At 34.8% G+C, this 26,768-nt stretch overlaps 1 protein-coding gene across 1 annotated transcript in view; it reads left to right on the forward strand.

Annotated features, from left to right (window-relative positions):
* The window catches only part of HTRA1 (HtrA serine peptidase 1), a 38,471-nt gene extending 11,719 nt beyond the window's left edge, over nucleotides 1-26,752 (forward strand). The window contains exons 2-9 of the mRNA XM_070945229.1: nucleotides 6,804-6,903; nucleotides 7,323-7,527; nucleotides 19,746-19,940; nucleotides 20,766-20,798; nucleotides 21,247-21,361; nucleotides 22,867-22,924; nucleotides 23,322-23,417; nucleotides 26,437-26,752. Coding sequence (XP_070801330.1) covers nucleotides 6,804-6,903; nucleotides 7,323-7,527; nucleotides 19,746-19,940; nucleotides 20,766-20,798; nucleotides 21,247-21,361; nucleotides 22,867-22,924; nucleotides 23,322-23,417; nucleotides 26,437-26,605 — 971 coding nt within the window. The 3' untranslated portion in view covers nucleotides 26,606-26,752. The remainder of the gene's footprint in view (nucleotides 1-6,803; nucleotides 6,904-7,322; nucleotides 7,528-19,745; nucleotides 19,941-20,765; nucleotides 20,799-21,246; nucleotides 21,362-22,866; nucleotides 22,925-23,321; nucleotides 23,418-26,436) is intronic.
* Nucleotides 26,753-26,768: the final 16 nt, after the last annotated feature.

The raw sequence follows: 26,768 nt of genomic DNA on the forward strand, positions 1-26,768 counted from the left end.
ATATAATTTATTTCCTCAGAAGTTACCTTTCCAATAGAATCAATTTAATTCATAAATTCTGTTTGTTTGTCACATTCAACAGAGCTACAGTATAAATCTTACCTTTAAAGTTATTGGCATAATTAATTTAGATTGTTTTGTATAAGTTAATATGCCACTTCATTCTTTGTAAGAAACATATCAGTAATCTTATTCTGAATATGCATAATTTGTATCATGAGTAATTATGTTCCTATCATCTTTATCTGTATCTTTATAGCCTTGGTGAATTATCATTATTTCCATATAAATAATTGTATTACTTTTTTGAATTTTTAAAATCACTGTTTGGTGCCCTTTCTTGCAAAATGAATGCAGAACAATATATTTTAAAAAGAAGCAGCAGAAAAGAAAAGAGGCAGCAACCTAATCGTGGCAGCATCTCAATTTGGTAATACCAAATACAATATATGGTTTGTCTCATTCAGCTTCAGAACTTTTAAAATTTTCATTGTGGATGGAAAAGAAAATTGCCATATCTTTATAATCAAATGATTCATGTACTATAGTAATTATAAAGTTTCCTCTTTAGTTGTAAGAAAAACAACTGTAGAATCCAGAAAAACATATAATTTTGTGAGGTACATAGGTACAGTATATATATTTAAGAACTAGACATCTAAAGTGAGGGAGTAATGAGTAACTTAATTTTCCTTACATTAATTATAGCGATTTGTGTTCTGGCAACAAAGAATAGATGATATTTCTAAATGTCATAAATAATTGTGGTCTAGAACAGAGATTTCATTCTAACTGACAATCTAGACCAGGGCTGTCAAACTCACGTCATGGCAGCTTCACATGATGTATCAGGACCTTTCCCCCCTTCACTAAACTGGGTGTGGGCGTGGCCAGCATGTGACAAATCCAGCCTGTGGGCCAGGAGTTTGACAGCTCTGATCTATACCAAATAGCAAGTAATTCAACCCATTAGATTTCAAAAGAAGGAACTTTTTTAAAATAAGGGAATTGGTAAAAAGGAAGTTACATCAGAAATTAAGAGAGTAAAATCTCTCTGGAATACTTGAGAATTATTCAAAACCACAAAAAGGGAAGTTTAGTTATAATGTATACCACAAATCAGGAAAGTACCCTGCTCACAAGCAGGGTTAATAAACAGAAAACAAAAATGCTATTTAAATAAGGAGAACAAAAGAGAAACAAACACATTAAGTAACCCCAAAGATAAAATAGCAACAGTAAAAACTGAACAACTTTTCAAGCAATTTTAACACTGCTACAACTAATCTCCAAAAGGTTGCTGAGTCATTTGCTCTTGCTACCATGATCAGTTGCTGCCAAGTTTCTTTGTCAGCTTTTCTCTTTTTCTGCTGTTAGTAGGGCCATTTTCCCCCTGATAGCGATACATGCAAGTAATCCTATGCAAGGGATTTTTCCTGTTTATGTAAGAGTTTTTCTTGATATATCAGTTGAACTCTCTCTAGCACCCTTGTATTTGTGATAAAATACTGTTTAGATTAAATGCAATTAAATGATTGCTCATTTTTGTTATTGGAAACTATTAAATGCTGACATATTTAGACTAAATTGTCATAGTTCATGATACTACTTTTCCATTGATTTGTGATAATGGTGGAGGGAATCTGTAACAATTATTTGGAATTCAAGATACTGGCAATTAACATTTGTTGACCATCTTGTATAAGAGGCTCAAAATATATCTGTATCTAATATAAACCTAAATAAAGAAATGGTAAATAGGAAATCTGTCTCAAATTCAAAACTAGGGTCATATGATTGCTATCTGCACAGTTCACAGTAGTAAATATTTAAGTTTTTACAAAGCTGAATCCTCTAATTGTACATAAATGATTATACTTGATTCGTACTTGTTTTTCAATGTTTCATACACACACACACACACACACACACACACACACACACACTAGTTTAAATATATGTGTCTCCTATATAACATTGGACTTAAAGCTTTACTATCCAAAGATAAGTAGACAATTTGCTTCTAAAACATCAATAGTGAATTTTGATTTACTAATAATCTATCTTTTTTTTTCCTATCACCAATAATCTGTATTTTTTCTCTGATGTTTTTCAGCTTGCAAACCTATGTGTGGTGAAATTAAGAAATTGATTTTAGGTAGAATTAATCTGAATGAATGAGAGGGAGGATTGGCTCCTTATCTTTTGTATCAAATCAGAATCACACTGCTCTCTTCAATTATAGAGAAATCTTGATCAGTCAAACAGTTCTGATAAAAATAATGGGTAGGAAAGAATAAATTATATTATTTTATAAGAAATTGAATTTTCTATCATAAATAGAAAGGCTGAAAAAATAACTGTGAAACTATCTTCAGTTTGCTCCTGACCCTCTGTTTCTGAATCCTCCTCATATACTTGACAGCCATTCTGACAACAGTTCAGAATATCAGGTATCTTCCTGAGAGAGTCTTCAATTATGGCTTTACATTTTTGAGATTGCTCTGAAGATCTATAAAGAGGGATGTTATGTCTATCAAACTGATGTCCATGAAGTGAGGAAGAGGTAGAGAATAATAATAATAATAATAATAATAATTTTATTTCTATACCGCCCTTCTCCCGAAGGACTCAGGGCGGTGTACAGCCTATTTAAAAACACAAGACAAAACAGCAATTAAAATTTAAAATGATTAAATAAATTTGGCTCAATTAAAACCCCAGAAATTTAAAATACCCCAATTTAAAACTATAATGTTGATAGCCCGGCCTGGTGGAACAACAGGGTCTTCAGTGCACATCGAAACACCCGGAGGTCAGAGATCTTACGTATTTCCGGGGGCAGTTCATTCCACAGGACTGGGGCTCCCACAGAGAAGGCCCTCCCCCTGGGTGTCACCAGCCAACATAACTTGGCCGATGGCACCCTGAAGAGACCCTCTCTGTGGGAGCGGACTGGTCGGTGGGAGGCTATTGGTGGCAGAAGTACTTGAAGTGTGATTCTAGTGGTTCTAATGGTTCTAATGGAATGCTGCCACCTGAAGTAGATGACTTGGAGGTTCCTCAGTATTATACTTAAAGCAGGAGTGTTCAACCTTGGCAACTTTAAGACTTGTGGACTTCAACTCCAAAATTCCCTAGCCAGCATGAGGAAGTCTACAAGTCTTAAAGTTACCAATGTTGGACAGCTTTGCAGTAGAGTGTTTGTGGCAGTTAAACACAGGGCAGGTGCTTGCGTAGATTTTGATAAGACTGTTATTTGCTATCTCTTCAGCAGCGGCAAACATTGTGCTACAGGTAGTCCTTGACATATGAGCACAATTGAACCCAAAATTTCGGTTGCTAAGCAAGACATTTTTTAAGTTAGTTTTGCCCACTTTATGATTTTTCTTGCCACAGTTGTTAAATGAATCAGTATAGTTAAGTTAGTAGGTGAATCTGGTTTCCCCGTTGACTTTGCTTGTCAGAAGGTTACAAAAGGTGATCATATGACCCCAGGACACTGTAACCATCATAACTATGACTCAGTTACCAAGCATCTGAATTTTGATCACACATGACAGTCACTAAACAGACTGTTTTAAGTCAAGGACTCCCTGTATTGTGTTGGTTACTGTTTGGATAATTTCCTAAATGGGTATTAGGTTCTCATGCAAATATCCTTTATGTGAAATGAGAGACATTATTCTACTGGATCTGGCCTAGAGTCTGGCAGCTGGGCTTAATTTGATTGGGATTTACTGGTAGGAGAACTCACTGCTTGTGAATATTTTAAATAATTTTTGTACGTTCCAATGAAGGAAAAATAGCAAAAGAATGAATGAAACTTTCATTATCAGAGCATTCTGCTCTTCCTTTATATGCTGCAAGAAATGCTGGCCTTGTAGAAGTTGATAAGTTTTCTTTATCCTTAGCTGCTTTTGGATGTTGACATATTTTGTTAATTATCTTCTACAGCAATTGTGACTGAACTTTTATGCCTAGATACTGGTCCTTCGGAATATTATGAAAATAAAATGTAAAGGATCTGATTACCAACATTACTTGGATGCTTATACAGAACATCACCAACATTAATACCATCAAAGAGATTTTAGGTTTTTTCAAAGGCTAGGAGGGTTCTTACATGTGCTGGGTATGAAGGCACTCGGTCACTACTCATAAGATTGATAGATTGGATTTGGCAGCACAGTAAAAGAACAAGGAAATCAGTATAGCTTTCTAAAGAAGCATCTTTTTCCCCGTTCAAGTTATTTTGCACAGGATAAACAATTTATTGAAGCCATTGGATTGCTTTAAGAGATCTAACATAGGGGAGACCATTTGATTGTATCTGTAGTTTTTTCTGCTGTTTCTTTTTTCAGTTTTAATACTTTTGGGCTTTTTCACAGAAAAAAACTTTCTGCCCCTTGTCATGCTAGAAAGAAGACCTTGAAAGTGCCTTGTTAACAGTGTATCAGACTTTTCAAATATGTGGGAAATCTTTGGAAATCACTATAGATTTGGCAGCAGAATTGCCTGTTTCTGAGTGTCTCAACATGCAGAGTCTACTGAGAAGTTAAGAAAATACAATAAACAATTTGAGCGGCAGAAGAAACAGTTACAGCTCCTTGTATCTGCACCAATAAGACATATTGTTTCTCTCCCAATTTTGCTCAAGGGACAGAAATGTAATCACAAATGTCTTGTTAAGGAAGCCAATTTGTGGATTCATATAGGATTGCTAAACATTTCAAATGCAAAACAGATCAGATTGGCTCTTTTTAATCTTACTGAAAGTATTTCAAGTTCAAAAAGGCTTCCAGTAAAACGGAAATAGTGTCAGGGTGCTTCCAATGAAGGTAATTTCAAATTAAAAGTATCTATTTCACACAGAAAATATTTGAATTTAAATAGTGTGCATACTCCTGCAAACTATGCTCAATGTTCAGAAGGAATATAATATATTTTAATGTTATACTAATGTAAGGTCCCAGAAGTTTCCCCAAGCCACTGTGATGCCAAAGATAGTGAGACTCAAGACGAGGCTTGCAAAAAATAACAGCTTTTATTTATGGCCATAGCAAAAGCTGGGTGATAAAACACTATCTAAAACATACAAGCAAAATGCATGTAAGGAATAGCCACACTCCTGCGAGAGTGGCTCAGAGTATTATATACATTTTACGCAGATAGAAACAAAGTTTACCCAATCAGAGACAAAGGTTCGTTACCAACGTGATCTTTAAAGTGTTATTTTTTCAGGCCCCTGTCTCTGTCTACCTTATCTATGGAGTATTCCTATAGCCTTGTGTAGGGGCAGTCCATTCCCCACCCCCCCACCCCTTTGGCCAAGTTGTTTATTGGGCAGAATGCTTTCAGGATTAAGAATTTATGTGGCAGGAAAATTCCCTACTCTGGTTCCTTTATCTATGGAGCCTGATATTCCTGGGTAACAATTTCTTCTATATTTTCAAGGATGTGCCTAGCTTTGAAGCCAAGAATAGAAGCGAGACACAGCAGTGAGATAACAAACTTTGCAATTATGCCAACCAATATTAAGGTTACAATTTACTAAGCAAGAATTAGTTCCTAACAACTAATTTATGACAGTATACAATAATATAAGCCAGTGTTTCTCAACCTTGGAAGCTTGAAGATAGGTGGACTTCAACAGCTGGCTGGGGGATTCTGGGAGTTTTAAGTCCACCCATCTTCAAGCTTCCAAGGTTGAGAAACACTGATATAAGCAGAAGCCAATAACAAAGCTTAATTCCTAATAAATTATTTCTAGCAGTATATCATATCAGAAGCAAATGGCAAATATTGGTTTAATCAGTAACAATTATATAGTAGCATAAGTAATTCATAATAAAAGCAAATAGCCAATATTGATTCATATACTCCTTCACTAATAAGGAGCTGCTGTAAACTGAGATGTCTTTGCTGCATATTACACTAAGTAGCAAAGTCCTGAAAAATGGCCTATCATTAATATTGGGTAGAAGGTGAGGGTGAGGATGATGCATGGAGAAGCACTTAATTCATACATAGTGTTTATACAGGTAGTCCTTGACTTACATATACAATTGAGACCACAATTTATGTTGTTAAACAAGGTGGTTGTTAAATGAGTTGTGCCAATTTTGCAACCTTTTTGTGACATGATTGTTAAATGAATCACTGATGTTGTTAAGTGAATGATGAAGTTGTTAAACCAATCCAACTTCCCCATTGATTTTGCTTGCCATTAGCTGACTGAAAAGGTGGTAAATGATGATCACATGACCCCAGAATACCACAACTGTCATAAATATGTGCTCGTTGCCAAGTGTTTAAATTTTAATCATGTGATTGGGGATGCTGTGACGGTCGTAAGTGTGAGGACAATTTGTAAGTCACTTTTTTCAGCGCCATTATAGCTTCAAATCCTTGCTAAATGAAAGGTGGTAAGTCAAAGGCTACCTGTATAGCCAAACTTTAAAGTACATTTTAAAAATGATTTATGATCTATCAAGAGTTAACTTACAAAGCAAAAGACTTTTCCTTAAATGAAACCTCTCTTTATCATAATCTCATATATTTGGTAGTTTGTTTGGGCAAGTATGCTTGAACAGCAGACTATCCTGTCTGCTATATAGTACTTTTTCTCATGAATGTTACTACAAATTTTTTTTTATAATCTTCATACTTCTTCTAATCAGCTTCATAGAAATTAAAATTTTTCCTCCTTTTATTATGGGCAATTAATAATTTTTTGTGCCTTTCTTTAGGTCATGATGATACTTTATGACAAGTGTTTTTCTGTCTTTCTTTCTCTCTAGGCCAGGAAGATCCCAACAGTCTGCGGTATAAATACAATTTTATTGCAGATGTGGTGGAGAAGATAGCACCCGCTGTGGTTCATATAGAATTGTTTCGCAGGTAAACAAGATATTCAAACTACATTGCTGGTCCTGCTGATTATATGGATTTTAAAGATAACATTATTTTGAATTAACATTTTATGATGCTCTTAAATACTGTTCATCTTTTGTAAAAATGTACTGATCTGGGTCTATGGAGATTCTCAGTCATCCAGGTCATGGTTGTCCCAAAGGTGCTTTTGAATGAAGAACTGAAGAATCTTCTTGGATAAGAAGCAAAATGTCTTCAAGGAAAAACCAAGTCCAGTTGCCTTTTGAAAAAGCACCTTTAGAACATAGTGATCTGTGTGTTTTGAAGATGCTGAATATATAAATAATGACAGAAATTGACAGAATAATATAAAATAGCAAAGATTCATACGGATGTTGTCATCTTCAGAAATTAATTTACTTTTTGATATTGGTGTTGTCTTTTAGATTGCCTTTTACAAAAAGGGAAGTTCCTGCTGCCAGTGGCTCAGGATTCATTGTTTCTGAAGATGGATTGATTGTTACAAATGCTCATGTGGTTACTAATAAGAACAGAGTGAAAGTGGAACTGAAGAATGGTGTGACATATGACGCTAAAATTAAAGATATCGATGAGAAAGCAGATATTGCACTAATAAAAATAGATACTCAGGTGAGCTTATGTTAAGCAAAATATTTCTTGATGAATGTATCTTTTATGTACTCCGAGAGTGTATGCACCAAGACAAATTCCTTGTGTGTCCAATCACACTTGGCCAATAAAGAATTCTATTCTATTCTATTCTATTCTATTCTATTCTATTCTATTCTATTCTATTCTATTCTATTCTATTCTATTCTATTCTATTCTATTCCTATTCCTATTCCTATTCCTATTCCTATTCCTATTCCTATTCCTATTCCTATTCCTATTCCTATTCCTATTCTGGTGCATCTATTATCTAAAGAATAGCCACATATTCTTGTTAAAAGTTATACTAAAAAAGCAGTTCTTTTCCTTTGTATCTGTAGTCATATCCCCTTACTGAAAACCAGGAAATATACAAATAAATTCAAGAACCAATATTTAGGCCCTTCTTATCTGTTTTTCCCCATCTAGAACAGGAATGGTTTAAGATAGAGGCCCCCAACCTTTTGGGCACCAGGGAACGGTTCAACGGAGAGAGATTTTTTCACGGACTGGAAGGGGCATGGTTTCATGTGCTCCCTGCATCCCACACATGGGGTTTTGCTTGTTAGCACAGCCTGGTGCCGGTCCATAGATCAGGGTTTGGGGACCCCTGGTTTAAGGAGTTAGAAAAACACGTAATTGCTATTCTGGCTTTAAATCAGTCTTCCCATTTATTTTATTTTAATAAAATAAAACTATTTTATTAAAAGTCTCCTGCTCCCAGATATGTTATATTTTACAAACAAAACAAATAAGTATTACACATCTGATGAACTAAGAAGTTATTACTGTACAGATTTACAATGGGAAATACTTGAACAGTAGACCATGGACAAGAGGGAAACACAGACAGTAGTCCTCCTGGTTATGCATTTCTTATTTTGGATTTAAGTATATTCTTTCAGAATGTATTTCAGTCGATATGTCAAAAGGACTTTTGCTAGACCAGGAGATTATTTCTCTGAGATCAAGGCAAGCAAAACACTGCATTGTGGCTTTTTAATATAGGGCCATCTAAAATATAAAAGATACATTCTATCCCTACAGTGACTGTCCCTTTTGTTCTTTGATGCAAAAGTCCAGTAGGAGAACAGACTGTTCCTATGCAAATACGTCCTAATTCTACAATTTGACCTTGAGAAGCAGAATGCATAATTAAATATATATAACCCGCTTGCTTTGAAGATCATATTCTGGCACAGGTTTAAAATTGCCTGAAGTGTAACATTTGATTTTCTTCTAAACCATTCTGGTTTTCATGTGGCTTGTCATTAAATTCATGAGCTGGAATTATCATTAAATTCATGCAATTTCAAAGCTTTTTAATGCATTGCTGGTATGCATGTGTTTGGCATATTGAAAAGATGCTTTTATTTCCGCACTGCTACATTGTTCTGGAAATGGAATATACAGGTACACAAATATTTATTCCAGAATATCTTGAAGGAATATTCAGCAAGTATAAACAGCTCGATCATTATTATATAAGCTGAATGACATTATAGATACATGGCATAAACTTACTGGACATATATGCAGAATTTTCATAGGGATATACATAGATTGAAATAAAAATTCAAAGAATTTGATAATAGCTTGATGTTATTCATTATTGTAACGCCATTCAAAAGGAAACAAACTTATTACCACTGTCCCAAAATAAGCAGAATAATTGCCATAGGTTTAACATCTATTTTACTGCTTTGGAGACAGGTTTCATAGATTTTCCTAGCTCATTTCAATTTTGCTTCAATTGTTTAGAGTATAAAGAAGTAGCCTAGGCACTGCTCTAAACAGGTATACTTGGATACAGTCATTTGTATTTGATTTGCATTTTCCTGAGGGCATAGGGCAGGATGTCATGAAAAAGAATCTATTGGAGTGAGTGAACTGCAATTCATGAGAATCAATTAGAGTCTAAGAATAGACCATAACACAGAAATGTTAATTGTCTTCTTGGCCACTATTCTATTAATCTATTATCTGCTGTATTTGTTGAACAAATAATGTTCCCAGGATTAACATAGTGGCATCAAAACATCCTGAACTACTGACTTCAGCCTGGAAATCTAGGTCCTCTTGAATCAGCATTCTTGGAATCCTCCACACAAAATGAGAAATAATCTATGGATTCAAGCAAAACAGGGATTAGTAAAGGACTGAATAGTACACCAGCATAATTCCTAATACATTCTTGCTATACATCACAAAATACAATTGCTCAACACTGGAACTTGAAAGGGAAGGAGAGGAAAGGTTAGGGCAGGAATGGACACACAATCGGACCCAGTACATTTGGAATTTTGAGAGCATGCTGTGGGCATTATCACAAATCAACCATTTACCAAAAGGCAAATACAGTGTATTTTCTACCAATCAAACTTCCCTTTTATAGATAAGTGGCTGTTATTATAGCATTGGCAGCAACTACTCACATTCATTGTCTTATCTGAGGCCTTGAGGCATTCTTGTGAATCAAAGTGGCAAGCTGGGAATTCACCCTACTCCCCTCTGGCCACATATTTGTTATACCACGTGACCACTTTAGCAAAACCTTGCTCTTCACTAACATCATTCAGATGATAGGAACTTCCTGCAGATATTTGCACATTTGGCATGAAAGTTTGCAGGGGGAAAAAAGTCTCACATGCACAACTGTACATATCAGGGTACAGGCAGAAAGCCGATGAAGCTTGATAGAAAGCTCACATGGACAGTGAACATTCTGCTTTCAGTAATGCCTGAATGAAATTACAGTGAAAACCTTTTCCGGCTATGCAGAGATCACGGGATGATAGATTCTGTGAGACCGACTTTTGGCAAAGATGAACAGAGGAAATAAGTTGATAGACACATACAGTAGCTGAGTTCAGCAATTTCCTTTTAAGCATTGTTTCCTGAATTATTTCAGGCATTTTTTCTGGAAATAATGTGCTGCAGGAAATTCTTCATTCTAGCTAATACAAACTAAGCTATATATACTCACATTATTTTTTAAGGTATTCTTAGTAAGAATATGTATACTGTATGGTTTTAAAACCTTTTAATTTTATAAAGGATATATAAATGCTTGCTTGGGGGCGTTGTTCAATAAGAAGTTCCTTATATTGTAAAGGGCATATTTTTTTACTTTTTAATAGAAATATTAGAAAAAAATAAATATGATTGAATAGTTAAATGAAAAATTCTACATGTTAAAAAGGAGTTGCTTACTGTTTTATACTGTTTTAAATTTTTTCTGAAGTTAGTACTATTCTTTTTAGGGAATTAAAATTATATGCAGTAGCAATTTGAAAAGCTGTATGATTAAAACATTGTCTTATTATAATTTTCCATAACTGGAATATTTTAATATGCTCAAATTGTTGTTGAATATATCCATTTAACTTTTTTTTTTCTGCAACATATTTTCCATCATCCTTCAGATATCTGGGTTAAAACACATGAAAACTTGCTGTAAGATTCCATGATACTGACATTTCAAAAACAGCTATGTTCTTATAAAAGTTTTTCTTTAACTGGTGACTAAGAATAGGATGCTTTACAAAAAAACAGGAAAAAAATTACCAAAGAACTGAGCTATGCACTGCAATGGAATGAACTAGTTTCTAATTATTAATTTGTTTTTCCCTTGGAAAAGTCTTCAGCATAAGTTAGAAATGTATTTCTTTGAACTTTCCATAAAGTTGTGCTATAATATACATTGTACCATGGGCATCAGCAGAAGAAGATAAGGAATCAAATGACAAATTATATCAATGCGAATTTTTGTACTTGCATCATGATGTCATATCTAACCATATTTATGTGAAGCTTGCATTATGACATCATGATGCCCATTTCATCATTCTGACAGTTCTGGGTGCCCCTGTCCATAATACTGGATTTGTATTATATGTGGAGAAAGATCAAGGATCTTTATAAATGCTTACTGAAGAAAGAGAGACAGGATAATTTTTAGAAATCCATGATACAGGAAAATGAAGGAAGCAGCCAGTGTTCTCTACAAAAGCATCACTCTTAGCAGGAACATAAGGAAGGGAGCCTAATGATCCCTCTAGTCAAATTAATAACTCATCAGTTGAATATGAAATTATCAATTGATATTTCTTAGTATCTATTCATTATTTTGTAATATTTGTCACTGTTCACTTATTTCACAAAAAATCCTAAATGGCTCTTCATTCAATCCTATATACCCTACTTCATTTTAAGGGAATCCTCCTCACAACAATAAAAATATTGAGAAAAATTCTTTTTACTTTTAACCAAATCTAAAATTTGTTAAATGGGAATTGTACTTTAATGCAAAGTTCATGCTTTGGAGCAAATAACACATTGTAAGCCGCCCTGAGTCTCCAGAGAAGGGCGGCATATAAATCAAATTTAAAAAAATAAATTAAAAAAAATAGTAAAGCTTTTCCAAAGGAAAAGGAAAAGGTTTTGGATCGCTTAATATTTTTTTTAAATCCTGATTCACACATTAGATGATTTTATTTTTGTGTTTGCTTATTGGGATATCTGCTTATTGCACCATTGTTCACATGGTACATGGTATTGTGTTATACTGACTGTGCTGTTGCTATTTTATAGAGATAGAGGTGGAATGGTGCAAAGATAGCAGAGTGTCCTTGTCAGATTTCAAAGCTTAATGAAGTTTTTCTGTTTCTTCAGCAAAAATTAACTGGATAAAGAGCCATCAGGCATGCAGCTCATGTCCTCTGAATCCATTGTGGCTGATTAAAGGCCAAAACAAATGGAATTGAGTAAACCTCCGACACTAAATCTTCTAAGATAGAAAAAATGTGCATAGTTTGAGTACGAAGCTAAGAAATTCTCGCAGTTTACCACAAACTGTCTTTTTTATTATTAATTTAGCAGCTAATCTAGGGAAAACCTGAAAGTTTAGTACCTCTGTATATGTCATCCAGAAATATTGCTGGATTTAGACACCTGACAAGGATTTGTCAACTTCTTAACTCAGATTTAATCATAAGAAAGAATAAAAAGAGTTATCTATTTGTATCTTAGAAATTCCCAGAAATGTTCAGTACCTTAAATTGCTCTGCTTTTAAAACCCTGTCTTGGTTTAGTTCAGAGATGGGGAACTATGACACCTTTATGACTTGTGGACTTCAACTCCCCAAATTCCTGGGAATTGAAGTCCACAAGTCATAAAACGGCCATGGTTCCCCACCCCTGGTTTAGTTGAATTGATAAGGAGGGGATAATTAGTATCAATGAAAAAAAATGTTTTATAAGCTTGTATTTTTATTAAGTTGATAGCAGGTTGGATTTAGAAGCTAAGCAAGGCCCAGACTGGTTTGTATTTGTTTGGGCAACATCCAGTAATATCAGCATTGTAGGCAAAATATCCTAGAGCAAAGTAGTGCCAAACTATTTCTGTACTGCAGCCAAGAATACTACATGAACTTGTTTGTAAAGTTACCAGGCATTGAATTCAATTTCAAAGAAGCTTTACTTTTCTGTTCATGTAATTTAGGTAGATTAAGTGTTTTAATCTTGGATATAAATTATTTTCTTTGAAAAGAAATACTTTACATCAGGGGTGAAATCCACCAGCTTCTAACAGGTTCTGGAGAACTGGTAGTAGAAATTTTGAGTAGTTCGGAGAACCGGCAAATACCACCTCAGAGTGGGGTGGGAATGGGGATTCTGCAGTATCCTTCCCCCAGGAGGTTAGGGAATGGAGATTTTGCAGTATCCTTCCTTTGGAGTGGTGTGGAAATGTAGATTTTGCAATATCCTTCCCCTGCCACACCCACAGAATCAGTAGGGAAAAAAATTGGATTTCACCCCTGCTTTACATATATGTTTAGCTATTCCATATCAGTATTTATATATATACATGCAGTTCAAAGTTAACGTAATTCCTGATAACAATGTATATCTGCAGCCAAAGATATACAGATAAATAAAGATATTGTATGAAAGAAAATATTGGCAACTAAATACACAGAAATAGCTGGTTTTGAATGATTTATTATGAAAAGAAGTCCAAGTAAGCATTTGGCTTATGTGCTCTCTTCTTACTATGATGAATTTGGAACCATTAATTTCCTTTATTTTTTTTATTTGCGTATACACTAGAATTATGTAATAATTCTAATGCAGTTATATTTCTATGATTTACTGAAACATATATAAGTAGATATGATTTATTTAGACTGGCTTTAAAAAGTTGAATAGTGGCAATAAACAATAGTTAATCTCACTTTTTAGGCTTCAATCACATATACGAAAAGAGGGGAAAGAATATTTGTCGAGGGAAGTCTTGCCTCTTCATAATAATTTATTATGAATTTATTACCCAACTACCTAACCTAATTTATTACCCAACTACCTAACCAATGTGCATCATTAATTGAAAATCCAGTACAATGTCAACTAATAAATAGGATCTAATTGCAGAAAGGAAAAAAAAATACTTGTTTGTTTGCAGAATGGAAACAAATGCATACTCGTAATTTATGCAATATGGCCTTTCTCAATACATCATTCTTCAAGATGTCTTGTTACAGCTTCCATAATTCTCATGCCCACATTGATTACCGTGTGTTTTTCAATACACATAAGAGAAAATTATCTTATGCAAGGCTTATTAACAATAGGACAGTAAGGGTCAAATGCTTTCATCAAATGCTCAGTGGCTACGACGCTGAGCTTGTCAATCAGAAAGGTTGATTGTTCGGCGGTTCGAAACCCTAGTATAGGTGTTCTGCATGAGCAGGGGGTTGGACTAGATGACCTCCAAGGTCCCTTACAACTCTGTTACTGTTACTGCTTTAATACTTACTGGCAATCCCTCTCTTCAGTCATTTCCTGCACAGATTTTGCTTTGAAGGAGACCTTAAGTCTTATGATGTGTTTAAAAACTAATTAATCACTACTACCACAATATACAAATAAAGAAAAGAAAAATTGCCTTCTGAAGCTGTGGAATAACTTTATTCTTCAAAGACTGCTTTCATTAGATATCTTAAAGGCACCATAAGGTAAACACATGGGATTAAACTTTCTGAGGTTTGGTTATATCTTTTTGGGTACTTCCAATGTTTTGTAAAAGTCATTTCTGAAATGTGACTTAATTTATCTTCATAAACTGCCTTTTATTAGCATACTTGTAAACAAACACGTAAAGTTTGCTTTACTGATTTCCATCGGCTGTGTACACAGGGTGAAAAAATATTCCCTCTTGCCACCCAAACAGTAACCACAGAGCAAGAGAAACCAAGTGAACTACATAAACTGAGCAGACAGATTGATGGGCAAAGGAGAAATGGGGAGGGTAAAAGTTCACATTTCTTTTCATTCCTGATCATTAAAGGAATGTGCAGAATAAGTACAATGGTCAGGATAAACTAGACCCAGCCTTTGCTGTATCATCACCCTCTATAGCATGGGTGTCAAACTCAAGGCCCAGGGACAGAATCCAGCCTGCGGGGTGCTTAGATCTGGCCCGAGGGGCTGCCCTGGAAACAGTGAAGGATGGCCCAGTGTGCCTCTGCCAGTGAAAATGGAGCTTGCAACTCCTTTTTGCTGGCAGAGGGTTACAGAAGGCTGTCGCAGCCAAAAACGGAGCTTGGGAGCCCGTTTTTGCTGGCAGAGTGCTTGGGTCACCACAGGCGCCCCCAACATGAGTGACATCGAGCTGGCCATGCCCCTAGCGCCCCTCCCCCCCAAGGTCAAACACAACCCTGATGGCAGCCCTGAATGAAATTGAGTTTGACACCGCTGCTCTATAGCAAGGGTCCCCAACTTCCAGGCCATGGACCAGCACTGGAAGCAGCTTGCACAAGTGAGCAAAGCCCCATCCACACACCCATGGGATTCAGGCAATGCATGAAACCATAATCTCTTAGGAGAAATCTGCTTTCATTAAGCATAATTATTATTTTCTTATGTATCATAACATTCCTTAGGTGCCTTATTCACTGTTCGACTTTAAAGTGGGATTTTTTTTTCTTTTCTACATTTAGAATCTGATCTCCAATAGAAGAGAATTAAGGACTCCCTAGAATCCGATCCATAAAATTTATTGCAGGCTTCTAAAATTTAAAGTTGGAAGTGTATTGCTTCTTTTGGCATTAAGAAATAATAACACAGTGTTCCTGCCTTAATATAGAAAGGGCTGTCTAAAAGCTGGCCTCCCATGCCCAGAGAGAGATTGCTGTCCAAAGTTACTGCAGCTTCCTCTTATGCAAGTCACTGCCAAATGGATATCTTGATTGCAGTGGAGATGGGAAGATTGGATGTATTATTGGTACAAAAGGAGAGTTTTGCATAGAGTGGCCTCTGAATGTTTCTATCTATTCTGATATTATTCTCTGAATATCAAAATAACCTTGCAAAAATTATATTTTAAGAGCCTTGGTGGTGCAGCGGACTAAAGTGCTGTTAAGTAGCACTTAGCTGCCAACTGCCTGCAATTACTGCGAGTTCAAATCTCACCAGGCTCAAGGATGACTCAGCCTTCCATCCTTCCAAGGTAGGTAAAATGAGGACCCGGATTGTGGGGGCAATAAGCTAACTTTGTATAAAAAAGAACACCACTTAGGGGGGGCCGAAAGCCCTACTAAGCAGGTATATACAAAAGTATGAAGGCTATTGCTTAACACATTGTAAGCCACCCTGAGTGTCCGGAAAAGGGCGGCATATAAATCGAATAAATAAATAAATAAATAAATATTGTTCCTTTGCTGCTGGAATGCGCACATTTCAATTTTCTATTAAATGGTATTGTTTTATTACTCTGTTTCCCCCAAAATAAGACATTCCCTGATAATAAGCCCAATCAGGCTTTTGAGCGCATGGCAATAAGGCCAAGAGCTTATTTCAGGGTTCAAAAAAATATAAAACAGGGTTCTTATTTTCAGGGAAACATAGTAGGAATATCATAGGATCCTGCAGCACTATTAATATTAATGATAGGAGTGCTATGGTGCGCCAACCTTTTTCTTGTGTAAAAGTGTATCTTAGCAAGCCTCAAAATCATGGGGAGCCTATCAGTTTCGGATACAATCTCAACAGCACTCCTCCCATTAGCGTAAATAGGAATGACATCTACATTATATTCAAACCAGTGACTGCTGAACAAAGTTTCTCTATTATTCTGCCTTACAAATATATCTTTCTTAGGCCTTTGCTTGTGAGGAAGATTCAGTTGATGTTCCTTCAGCCTGTTTGTTCTTGTACACTAGTGGGAAATGTTACTCAGCGGAATTAGTATCGCTTCAAAACTCAAGCTAGGTTTGCTTTGTTCTTTTCTGTATTTGAGTCTGCAAGTAATGTTTTCACTGGAATTAATGATGTTAAAAGTAAATTAGTCTTTCCAAACTTAAAACAATGTTGGCAGTGTGTACAGCATCAGCCCTGCATGAATGATACCATACTGGAAATGTTATTAGATGATCCCAAAAAAGAGATTGAGAAGAAGAAATGATGTTTTGCCCTAGGCTACATCTAGACTCAGCATGGCCCAGGAGATTTGTCTTTGGCATATCTAATCTTTTCTTTATCCATTGTATATTGCTGGGAGGCATGTCATTTCAGGCACTGATTTTAAAAGATACAAATTTTAACTATATAGTTCAGATAGGTACTGAGATATTTATTGTCCTTCTTGATTAAGAAGATGAAGGGAGAAAACATTAAAAACAAATCTGAACTCAAACTCTCAAAAATACAGACTACAGAGGAAAGTGTTCTTTTCTTACAGCAATAGCAACACCACCACCACAGATTTACTTCTATTACAAATTTGGAGTAAGGATCTGTCAACTGATTAAGACAAAGTGGTGGTTCCATTTAATTAGCCAAATAAATGCTTGAACATTTGCCTGTGCAAATAAAAATGCAGCTGAGTCACATTAGAATGAGGAGATAGCAGGTTTTGCTATATTTATTTCATTTTTGTAAAAAAATAACAATTCAGAATCTGTTGATGTTATTAACTCATACATGAAATAAAAGTATGCTTTTATATTTTTTTTACATTTTTTTAAAAAAACCTAATAAAATATGTCTTGCTTATCTGTGATTTGTTTCCTCAACCACTATTTCTTGGGATTATACATGTATATGTTATGCTAATTCATAAACCATAGTTTTCAACCTGAAGTAACTAAGTTGACACTTTAGTCTAAACCCAGAAATAGAGTATGATGTTTGAACGTATTCTTTTACTCTGTAGTCTAGCAAAGGCTTTGGATATACACTTATGATTTATGCCTTACATTGACAAAAAGTGATATGAATAGGATATCTGGCCCATAGTTCAGAATTTGGCAATGAGTGGGCCTAATAGGGTAGTTGCCTCATAGATACTGAGAGGAAACAAGATGCTTGAGAAGAATTTAGCCCAAAGTTAGCCTGTGGCTTTCAGAATAGAAGAAGATATTCCTAAATTATCACTCTTGAATAATAGTTAATAATAATAATTCAGTGGTTAACTAGTATACAAGGAATGAGGGTGGGATGACATTGTTATTTCAGGCAGCAAAATGAGTGATAAACTGGGAATGCAACATCACAGGGATTATTTCTGTTAAGCACTGATCAGCTTTATAAATATGGATTCTACTTCCTATTTTTCTCAGTGTCAGGGTGATGGTAGTGCTAACAGTTTTGGACAGTTGCACATGTATTAACAGTTTTGTGTTTCTTATGTCTAACACACATATCAGATCTTTTCTTTTTGAAACTCTGTGCTTGGGAACACTTTTATATGGAGATAATGATTAAATCACACTTCAGATAATTAATGTTAAAGAAAGAATTGTAGTGCAAATAAGCATGTTGCTTATTTGTTAGTCAGTTCTACCTCTTTAAAATTCCTATGTAAAAGCACTCAGACTTCCTTAGATTTTTGTCATGGTTTGATTTACTTTCTGAGCTGAATAAGATATATTTTAATAAAATATAGGGAAGGCTTTTTAGTTTACAAGAAATGTTTGCCATGCTGATAGAGGATAAAGGACACATTGGAAATGAATATCTTATACACAATTATTTGAGGGTATATTTTTAAAAATATATTTGTTGGAAACTTTCAGTATCCTACATATTTTGCTTCTAAAACTATATTTTAAAATTTCTGCTGATGGAGGAAATTTTTTGCAGATGATTTTGTTTTAATACCACAAAAGAGAAGGATATCTCTCCAGAATCACCAATGTGAACAGTTCTTGGCTCCAAACTAACATTTTACCAATGCTGGCCTGGACTTGAAGACTCAGCACAACTGTAAATGGTTATATTACTCATCAACTGTTTATTACAAATCTCCTTTCTCTTCCCAGAAATAATTCAAGGATGTGTAAATATGTCTGTATCAGGAAATGCACTACTTTCATCAGGGTTTCATCAGACATTAATTTTGGCAAATTAGCAAAATTATCTCCAAAACAAAATTTTCCTGCTATAGAAATGATACATATTACTGTATGTTTGGGATGCTCAAATTCTCTAAGAATGGACAAATGCCACTTGTTTGAGACCATTATGGGACAAATGGACAGCAATTGGATTTTGTTATTATGGACAGTATATGAATTTTTATGTATTTGTTTTGCTTGCTTAATTTCTCAGATAAATTAGTTTTTATTGTTTTCTTCTTTTTCCTTAGCATAAGTATTGGGCAGAATCATGGGGTAAGATGAAAAATGCTGACCTACTATCTAAGAAGGGCACTTACTCTGATGTTCAGTCTTAGTTTGTAGATTCTCTTTCTCTGAGCAAAATATATTATCAAGCTATCATTTGTAGAATCATACAATGCCTAAACCCAACTTTTTGATCAATCTACAGTCCTAGTCCCAAATACAGTGGCATAGCAGCAGAACAATATTCCAAAGAGTTATGATTACATTCTGTATGTATATCCCCCATTCTCAATTCTCTGTACTCATAATTTTGCCTCATTTGTGCATGTATCTCTATCGATAATGGTTTTTGGTTCAAGGCTGCAACAAAAAAATAAGACTTAAAAGAGGGTTTTATATTGTATTTGTCAGTCTCCATTCCCATCCATCCGTTTTACATTCACAAGTTTGAAGTTATTTGCTTTTTTTCTTACTGTGGGTTTAGGTTCACTTGCCACTAGGTCTAAATCAACCAAGCTCTGCTTCCATGCCTGTGATCCTATTGCTTTATGTTGGTTTTTCCCCCATATCTTGCAGAGGAAGCTTCCAGTCCTCCTCCTTGGACGTTCAGCAGAGTTACGGCCTGGTGAATTTGTGGTTGCAATTGGAAGTCCATTTTCTCTCCAAAATACAGTCACTACTGGGATTGTTAGCACTACCCAGCGAGGAGGCAAAGAGTTGGGACTTAGAAATTCTGATATGGACTACATCCAAACAGATGCCATTATCAATGTAGGACACCTTTTATAAATCTCTTACATTAAATGCATACTTCTATATTAAAAGCATATAGAACCACTGGCTTTTCTGGGGATGTTTCTTTGTCTTTGCTTTCCATTTTAACCTACGGCACTCTTATTTTTTGTGACTTCTCATCCAATAATAACCACTTCTGACCCTGCATAGCTTCTCAAGATTTGATGAACAAGAAGAACTTCATTTGGCCTATCACACTATTTCGTTGGGTCTCTGGTGTCCTGACATACCTTTCAAATCAGTCACTTTTATTTTATTTTCCTTTTATTTAAGGTATTGATTTCGTGTGGGGTGTTAATCCTTTTATGACTATGTATGTGTCATAGTTTAGCATGATTTGTCATAGAGCAATGCACTGATTATTGGCAGTGCTGGAAAGATCTGTTAAAGCTCAGCTCATCTTTATATTTTGGATTAGTGATTTGGCATAAGGATTTTTATAATTATTGTACATTAATTAACTGTTACATTAATTCTGTAACAGTACAGAATTATACTGTATAGTCTTCCCATGACCCTGGGTTTACCACCAACTCTCAGTTTTATGTTTTTTTACCACATAATATCTAAATGGATCATAAGTTAAACATTGCCTTTCAAACAGAAGTTGTACAAGTTAATTTGTCTGGAAGGACCTTCTCTTAGATTTATTCCATTTAAGTTTGACTATTTACTTCCCTTTAAGAAAATTTGTGAATAAGTAAATGTGAACATCATTTCTGGAATGCATTAGGTAGCAAATATATTTCTAAATCAGTGTAAATGGAAAATTAAAAGGTATTTTCTTCCTAAATTTTACAGTATGGGAATTCTGGAGGACCTTTGGTGAACCTGGTAAGTATTTTTTTTTTTTTACTTAAAACATTGAGGTTTGGGACTTTATAAATGATAATACTCTTTTCCATGTCCCCCACAAGTAATAGATTTTGTATTTATTTAATCACTCATTCTCAATTCTATGTATTGTCTTTGGTGTTCAGCATTCAAACTTGTACTATGTACATATTTGAATGTGCATTGATTATATAGTCCATTTTGTGACTGCAGTAAGTTGGCATGAAAAAGTTTAAGGATATTGCCATCCAGTTGTACCCAAATTGGAAATAAAGCTAGATTTTATTATGAAGGCAATATTCAGTGTCTAGTTGAAAATCAGTTTAGATTCTATAGATGCTATATGACAAATAAATCACAGATAAGAGTACTAGTTCAATTTGCAGAATAGGAATTGGAGCCTTTGTTTGAAGAGTTTATGCTTACTTAACTATTCACATTACTACAGGATGGGGAAGTGATTGGTATTAATACTCTGAAGGTCACTGCTGGAATCTCCTTTGCAATACCATCAGACAAAATTAAAAAATTTCTCACTGAATCACATGACCGACAATCCAAAGGTATTGTACTATACTATATGCAATAGTAGGGAGACAAAGGTAGAAGTCAACTGGCTTGAATTTTGAAAGGTAAGTTTCTGCCCACTTAATAAGCCAGTATATCATTGAAGAAACCATATCATCTGTTCCTTATTAGTGTCCTGGTTTTTATTGTACTGTTTATGTGAGGTAGCATTAAGATTTTATATCTTACCTTTTTATTAGATGTATCCATTAATATCAAAGGTGCATTTCATAGCCCATCACTGCTTTGATCAATAGAAGCTTTTATGCTTTTTTGTAAAATAGAGTAGGCTAGATTACCAGCTTTAGTCATATCCTGACCACATTCAAGAGTGATCAGTCTTTTGTAATATGTTACAAACATTAATTAAGTTCAGATTTGTTTGCTTAATCATATTTATATACTGCAAGCATGGTCATACTATTCTATGCAAACTGGGTATTTTTAATCTGAAGATGGCCTTAAAGTCAGCATACTGTTCCCTGCTTCCCATCAGGGGCACCTGAAGTGCAGTAATAATATAATGATAATAAAATGTCTATAGGAAAAGAAATGGAATGAGTAGAAATTTGATGTAAGCAAAGAGAATGTGAAATCTGCTTGGAACAGAGTGAAAGGAATTATATTACAAACTGTGCCAATTATATTTGAAAAATTATACATTGTGCAATGATAAAATGAAAAAGACTGGATATGAGGAAAAATGCATGTAATGATTACTGCAAAAATGAGGACAAGAAAGCACATATTATTATATAATGTGTATATACAGATAGTATATTGACTTATAAACATAATTGGGACCAGAATTTCTGTTGCTAAGCAAGGTAGTTATTAAATAAATCACGCTCAGTTTTATAATCTTTTTTTACCACAGTTAAGTAACTCACTGCAAATTGTTAAGTGAATCACACATTGTAATGAAACCAGCTTCCCCCATCAACTTTGTCAGAAGCCAACTAGGAAGATAGACACAATGTCAGGATGCTGCAATCATCATAAACAGATGCTGGTTGCCAAGCACCCAAGGTTTGATCACATGACCATCTTTGGGATGCTGCAATAGTCATAAGTAAGAGGACCGTCATAAGTCACTTTTTTCAATGTAGTTATAACTTCAACTGGTCACTATACAAATGGTTATAACTACCTGTAAGGTGATACAGTCAAGGTGATACAGTCAATTTCCTGACATTTAGAACAATTAATCAGTGGAAGGACTTGCTTCCAGAAGTTGTGAAGAAATTGTGGAGAATCTATTTTTAAGAAGAGATGGGACAATCGTGTCTGAAGTGGTGTGGGGTTTCCTATTTGAGCAGGGGTTGGACTAGAAGACTTCCAAAGTCCCTTCCAACTTAGTTTAGTCTGTTATTCTGTTAAATCGGTCAAATCATTATCAAATCATAATCTGTAGTATATTAGAATTTTTTGTTTATTTGTTTTAGATGAGGGGGAATAATACAAATTTTTCCTCTTTTTTTCCCCCTTCTTTTTGAAACAGGAAAAGCTGTAACTAAGAAAAAATACATTGGCATTCGAATGATGTCTCTCAGTCAGGGGTAGGTTTTAAAACTACAACATTCTTGATTACAGGCACTCCTGAACTCAGAATCCTGATGCTTAATATCAGGCCCATTTGTAAAATGGGCCTGGTATTAAAAAATGAAACAAAATTTCTTAGTGTGAGTCAGTAATGAACTTCTAGATAAAATATTGTACCATATTGTGAGCAAAAGATATTTTTATTTCATGGACAGCAATGTTTATTCCAGTAAAGAAGTGAAAGAATCCTGTCTCTTATTTTGTTTATGCCTTAATAGATTTGTTAATGTTTCAGAAGCTAAATGACTTAATTATTTCTGATGCATATAAACATAGCTGTTCCTTTTATAAATCTTTTGATCATATCATTATGTTCTCACTAAATAATCAATTCATGTGTTTTGTTTTCTCTAGTAAAGCTAAAGAACTTAGGGAACGCTATGAAGATTTCCCTGATGTTAATTCTGGAGCCTTTATTATTGAAGTAATTCCAGACACACCAGCTGAGATGTAAGTTAAAGAATTCTTGTTTTGTGCTTATCAAAGTGCTTATCAAGGTGTTTTGATAAACACCTTGATAAAATAAATAAACAAACAAGGAATTAACATCAACAGAATGCTCTGTGAGATATTTCAGAAAACCTACTGGATCCCCAATGTTATGATTAAAAAAGTGTTGCCATTTTTTTCATCTTTTCCCCCAGTTGTTGAGAAGCTTCTATACTCATTTCTTTATCTTTAGACAAGCCCCTTGTTTCCTTTTTGTTCTTTATAGTTTAATGCATACTTTTGAGCATCAAAATTATTTCTTCATATCCCGCTATTATCTCTTGATAGTCCATTTTGTAACAATTTGATAAAAATTATTCAATATGGTTCTAACGTCTTAGTATTTAAAAACTTCAACAGAACCAATTATTAATAAGATTTAGTCAATCCCATAGTTATACCTCCAGATCCCCTAAATTTATAATCTTATAAATTTATAACCAATAGATGCTGGTAGGCAGAGGCAGAATTTTTTTCCCTTGTTTTCCTCCCCAAAAACTAATGTGCGTTTTATACCCCAAAGCGTCTTGTACTCCAAAAAATACAGTAATACACTTTCATTGAAAATTCTCCCGCTGTAATGCTCCCTTCTTCCAGTAGATGGCTCTCCTACTCCAAATTCCAACATTAAACAGTATGTCAAAAATCTTTTAATCTTCTCCATGTATCTAGTCACTGTTTCCTTAACTCTTGGAGTATTTTGAAAAATTCTTGTACTTAAGTTAAGTCTTTAAAGTAAGAGTTGGAGTTTATCCCACCCAGTTTCAATACGCTGTCCACGGACCGCTCCAGCACAAATCTTGTGGCCCCGGTTGTCCCAGCTTGTGACTAGCCAAAAATGCCCATAGTCCCTGCTGCCGCTCAGGAGAGCTTGCTTCAGATCTAATGAGGAAATTGTGAGTTCCTCGTGGTCCACTTCTTTGCTGCCCCTACAAGGCAGCTTGGACCCCGTAGGGTCTCCTGACAGCAGTTGCCGGCTGGATTTCGCAAGGTTCGGTGGAGCCCGCTATTTTCCAGCCGTTCTCGCAACGACGTCAACCGGAAGTCCCAGAATTCCTGAGCCATTATGGGTGACTCAGGAATTCTGGGAGTTAAAGACCACAAGTCATAAAAGGGCTATTGTTCCCCACCCCTGAGTTAGATGGTTCTGTGTGAAATATAAGGCAAGACTAACCAGAACCCAGAGTTCTGAATTTTATTACTTTAATTCATTTTTGGTGTTGCCTGACTTCAAAAGGATCCTGGGCAGCACCAGAGTCACAACTAATTTGCAACTTGAATAGAATAGAACGGAACTGAAAGATGTATATGGGTATATGGCAGTCATATGAACATCCTTTTGACACATAAAACATATTACTATTCAGGTAATCTCTGTACTTATTTCTTCAAAGGCTTAATTCTTCAAAGAGAACTGTTCATTTCTTCTTTATAGTCTTCTCAGCTTCAGACATAGCTTGAAAGTATTATCACAATTTACCCTACTAATATTAATGTTTAATGAATGTGTACTCCTTATTAAACTAATTTTTCTGGAGCTGTCATACCTACAGCAAGGATGAAGTTTCTTCATTTTCTTCATTTCATACTAATGATCTCCCTGAGCACTGTAAATGGTAGGCTGTCAAGAAATTAATAATTCCTGAAAAATGCTTCTTTTGAAAGAACTGCTTGTGTCAGGTATTTCTCTTTGCATGAGCAAACCTTATGAAAGCTTTGTGGCTACATAAAATAGCTGTGCTTGGGGGTTGGTTCATGTCTCCGCCTGTTAAGTGGGTTTGTCTTTCCATAAGGCATAGCTGGAGTTCGTCTACAAGACAGGACAAGATGAGGTGGGGAAAGAATGCTGAACTTTTCTCATTAGCTTCAGTGCCACCAACATGAACATAGTGAAGCTTGATGGATAGATTTACTCTTGCTCTAGAGGTCTAACTTTAATTTCTCAGTCAGAAGAAAAGTTTGTAAAAGAAAGCAATGAAGGTTGCAATTGTTAGATATCATGTAAGGTTTATTTCATGGCAATGTTTAAAATGTTCTAAAAAATGGAAATTGAATATATTTTTCTTCTTAAAAATGATCACTGAAGTACTAACCTCCTCTCTAATTTAACAATTATATATTAGATAAATTAAATAACAATTAGACAAGTGTATAGAACAATTATTATTTCAATTTTAAATCAATGTCCCAAAATCTGACTATTTTCTTATTAAATATTTATGTTGCTTTTATGCTGTCTTTCAACAATTAACCTCAAGACGGTTAATAGCAGAGATTAAAAATGAACCTGACTATTTTAAAACCACCATTAGAAACATATAGAGATGAAATCAATATTAGTTCTGAAGAAAACACATTTCATAATTTGGAATTGATAAAAGTTCTTTCCAGTATGCCTCAGAAAGTGGACCTTTATAAATAGGCCCAGTTTCAAATTTAATTTTTAATCTATCTCATACATAAAATGATAAGCTCATACAATTGTGCATTAGTTATTAGCTGCATTTTGTACCAGTTGGCTCTTTCTGGAGTCTGTTACAGGAATCTAAATATATACTACAAAGGCTCTCATATTGTTTTGTGCTTATGTAGTGAGAGAGTTGGACCAACAAGGCAATAAAGATGCTATAGTAGGAAGAAATAGGCAAAAATAACATCCTTATATATGTTGCATGTAGTGCATGCAAATTAATTATTATTAATTATTATTATATCAGCTCTTTCTTTATTCTGGGCAAAACTTTACAGTGAGAGGTACATAATCATGGATTCTTTATCAAGGGATGCATGTTCACACTTGTTTTGTCTAATGTCACTGGAAACTTCCTTTCTTTTCACAAAGTAAGCATACAATATACTAGATTGGCCAAATAGTAGTCTCTTGGATTGAATTATGATTCCCATATCTTGAAGTATCTTGATATAGAAAGCAGGTGTGAGTCTTTTATTAGGCTAATACTTTTTTCTCATTTATTTTCAGAGGAGGCCTGAAAGAAAATGATGTGATTATAAGCATTAATGGGCAACCAATAATTTCTGCCAATGATGTCAGTGACATTATCAAAAAAGACAGTACACTCAGTATGGTAGTACGCAGAGGAAATGAGGACATTATTCTAACAGTTATTCCTGATGAAATTGACCATTAAATAGAGACATGAGCTGGATTTCATGCTACAAGCAGGCACTGGACTGTTTATATTATCTCTGTGCTGGTACAGAAAACAGTAGATTTTGACCAACTATCCAACTATGTTTAGTGGTATTGTATTGCTGAATAAAGTAATTTTTCAATAGGTTAAGTGTTGAAGG

Source organism: Pituophis catenifer, unplaced genomic scaffold (genome assembly GCF_029215685.1).
Source record: "Pituophis catenifer annectens isolate HBS135680 unplaced genomic scaffold, rPitCat1.0.hap2 SCAF_6, whole genome shotgun sequence".
NCBI classification, from domain to species: domain Eukaryota; kingdom Metazoa; phylum Chordata; class Lepidosauria; order Squamata; family Colubridae; genus Pituophis; species Pituophis catenifer.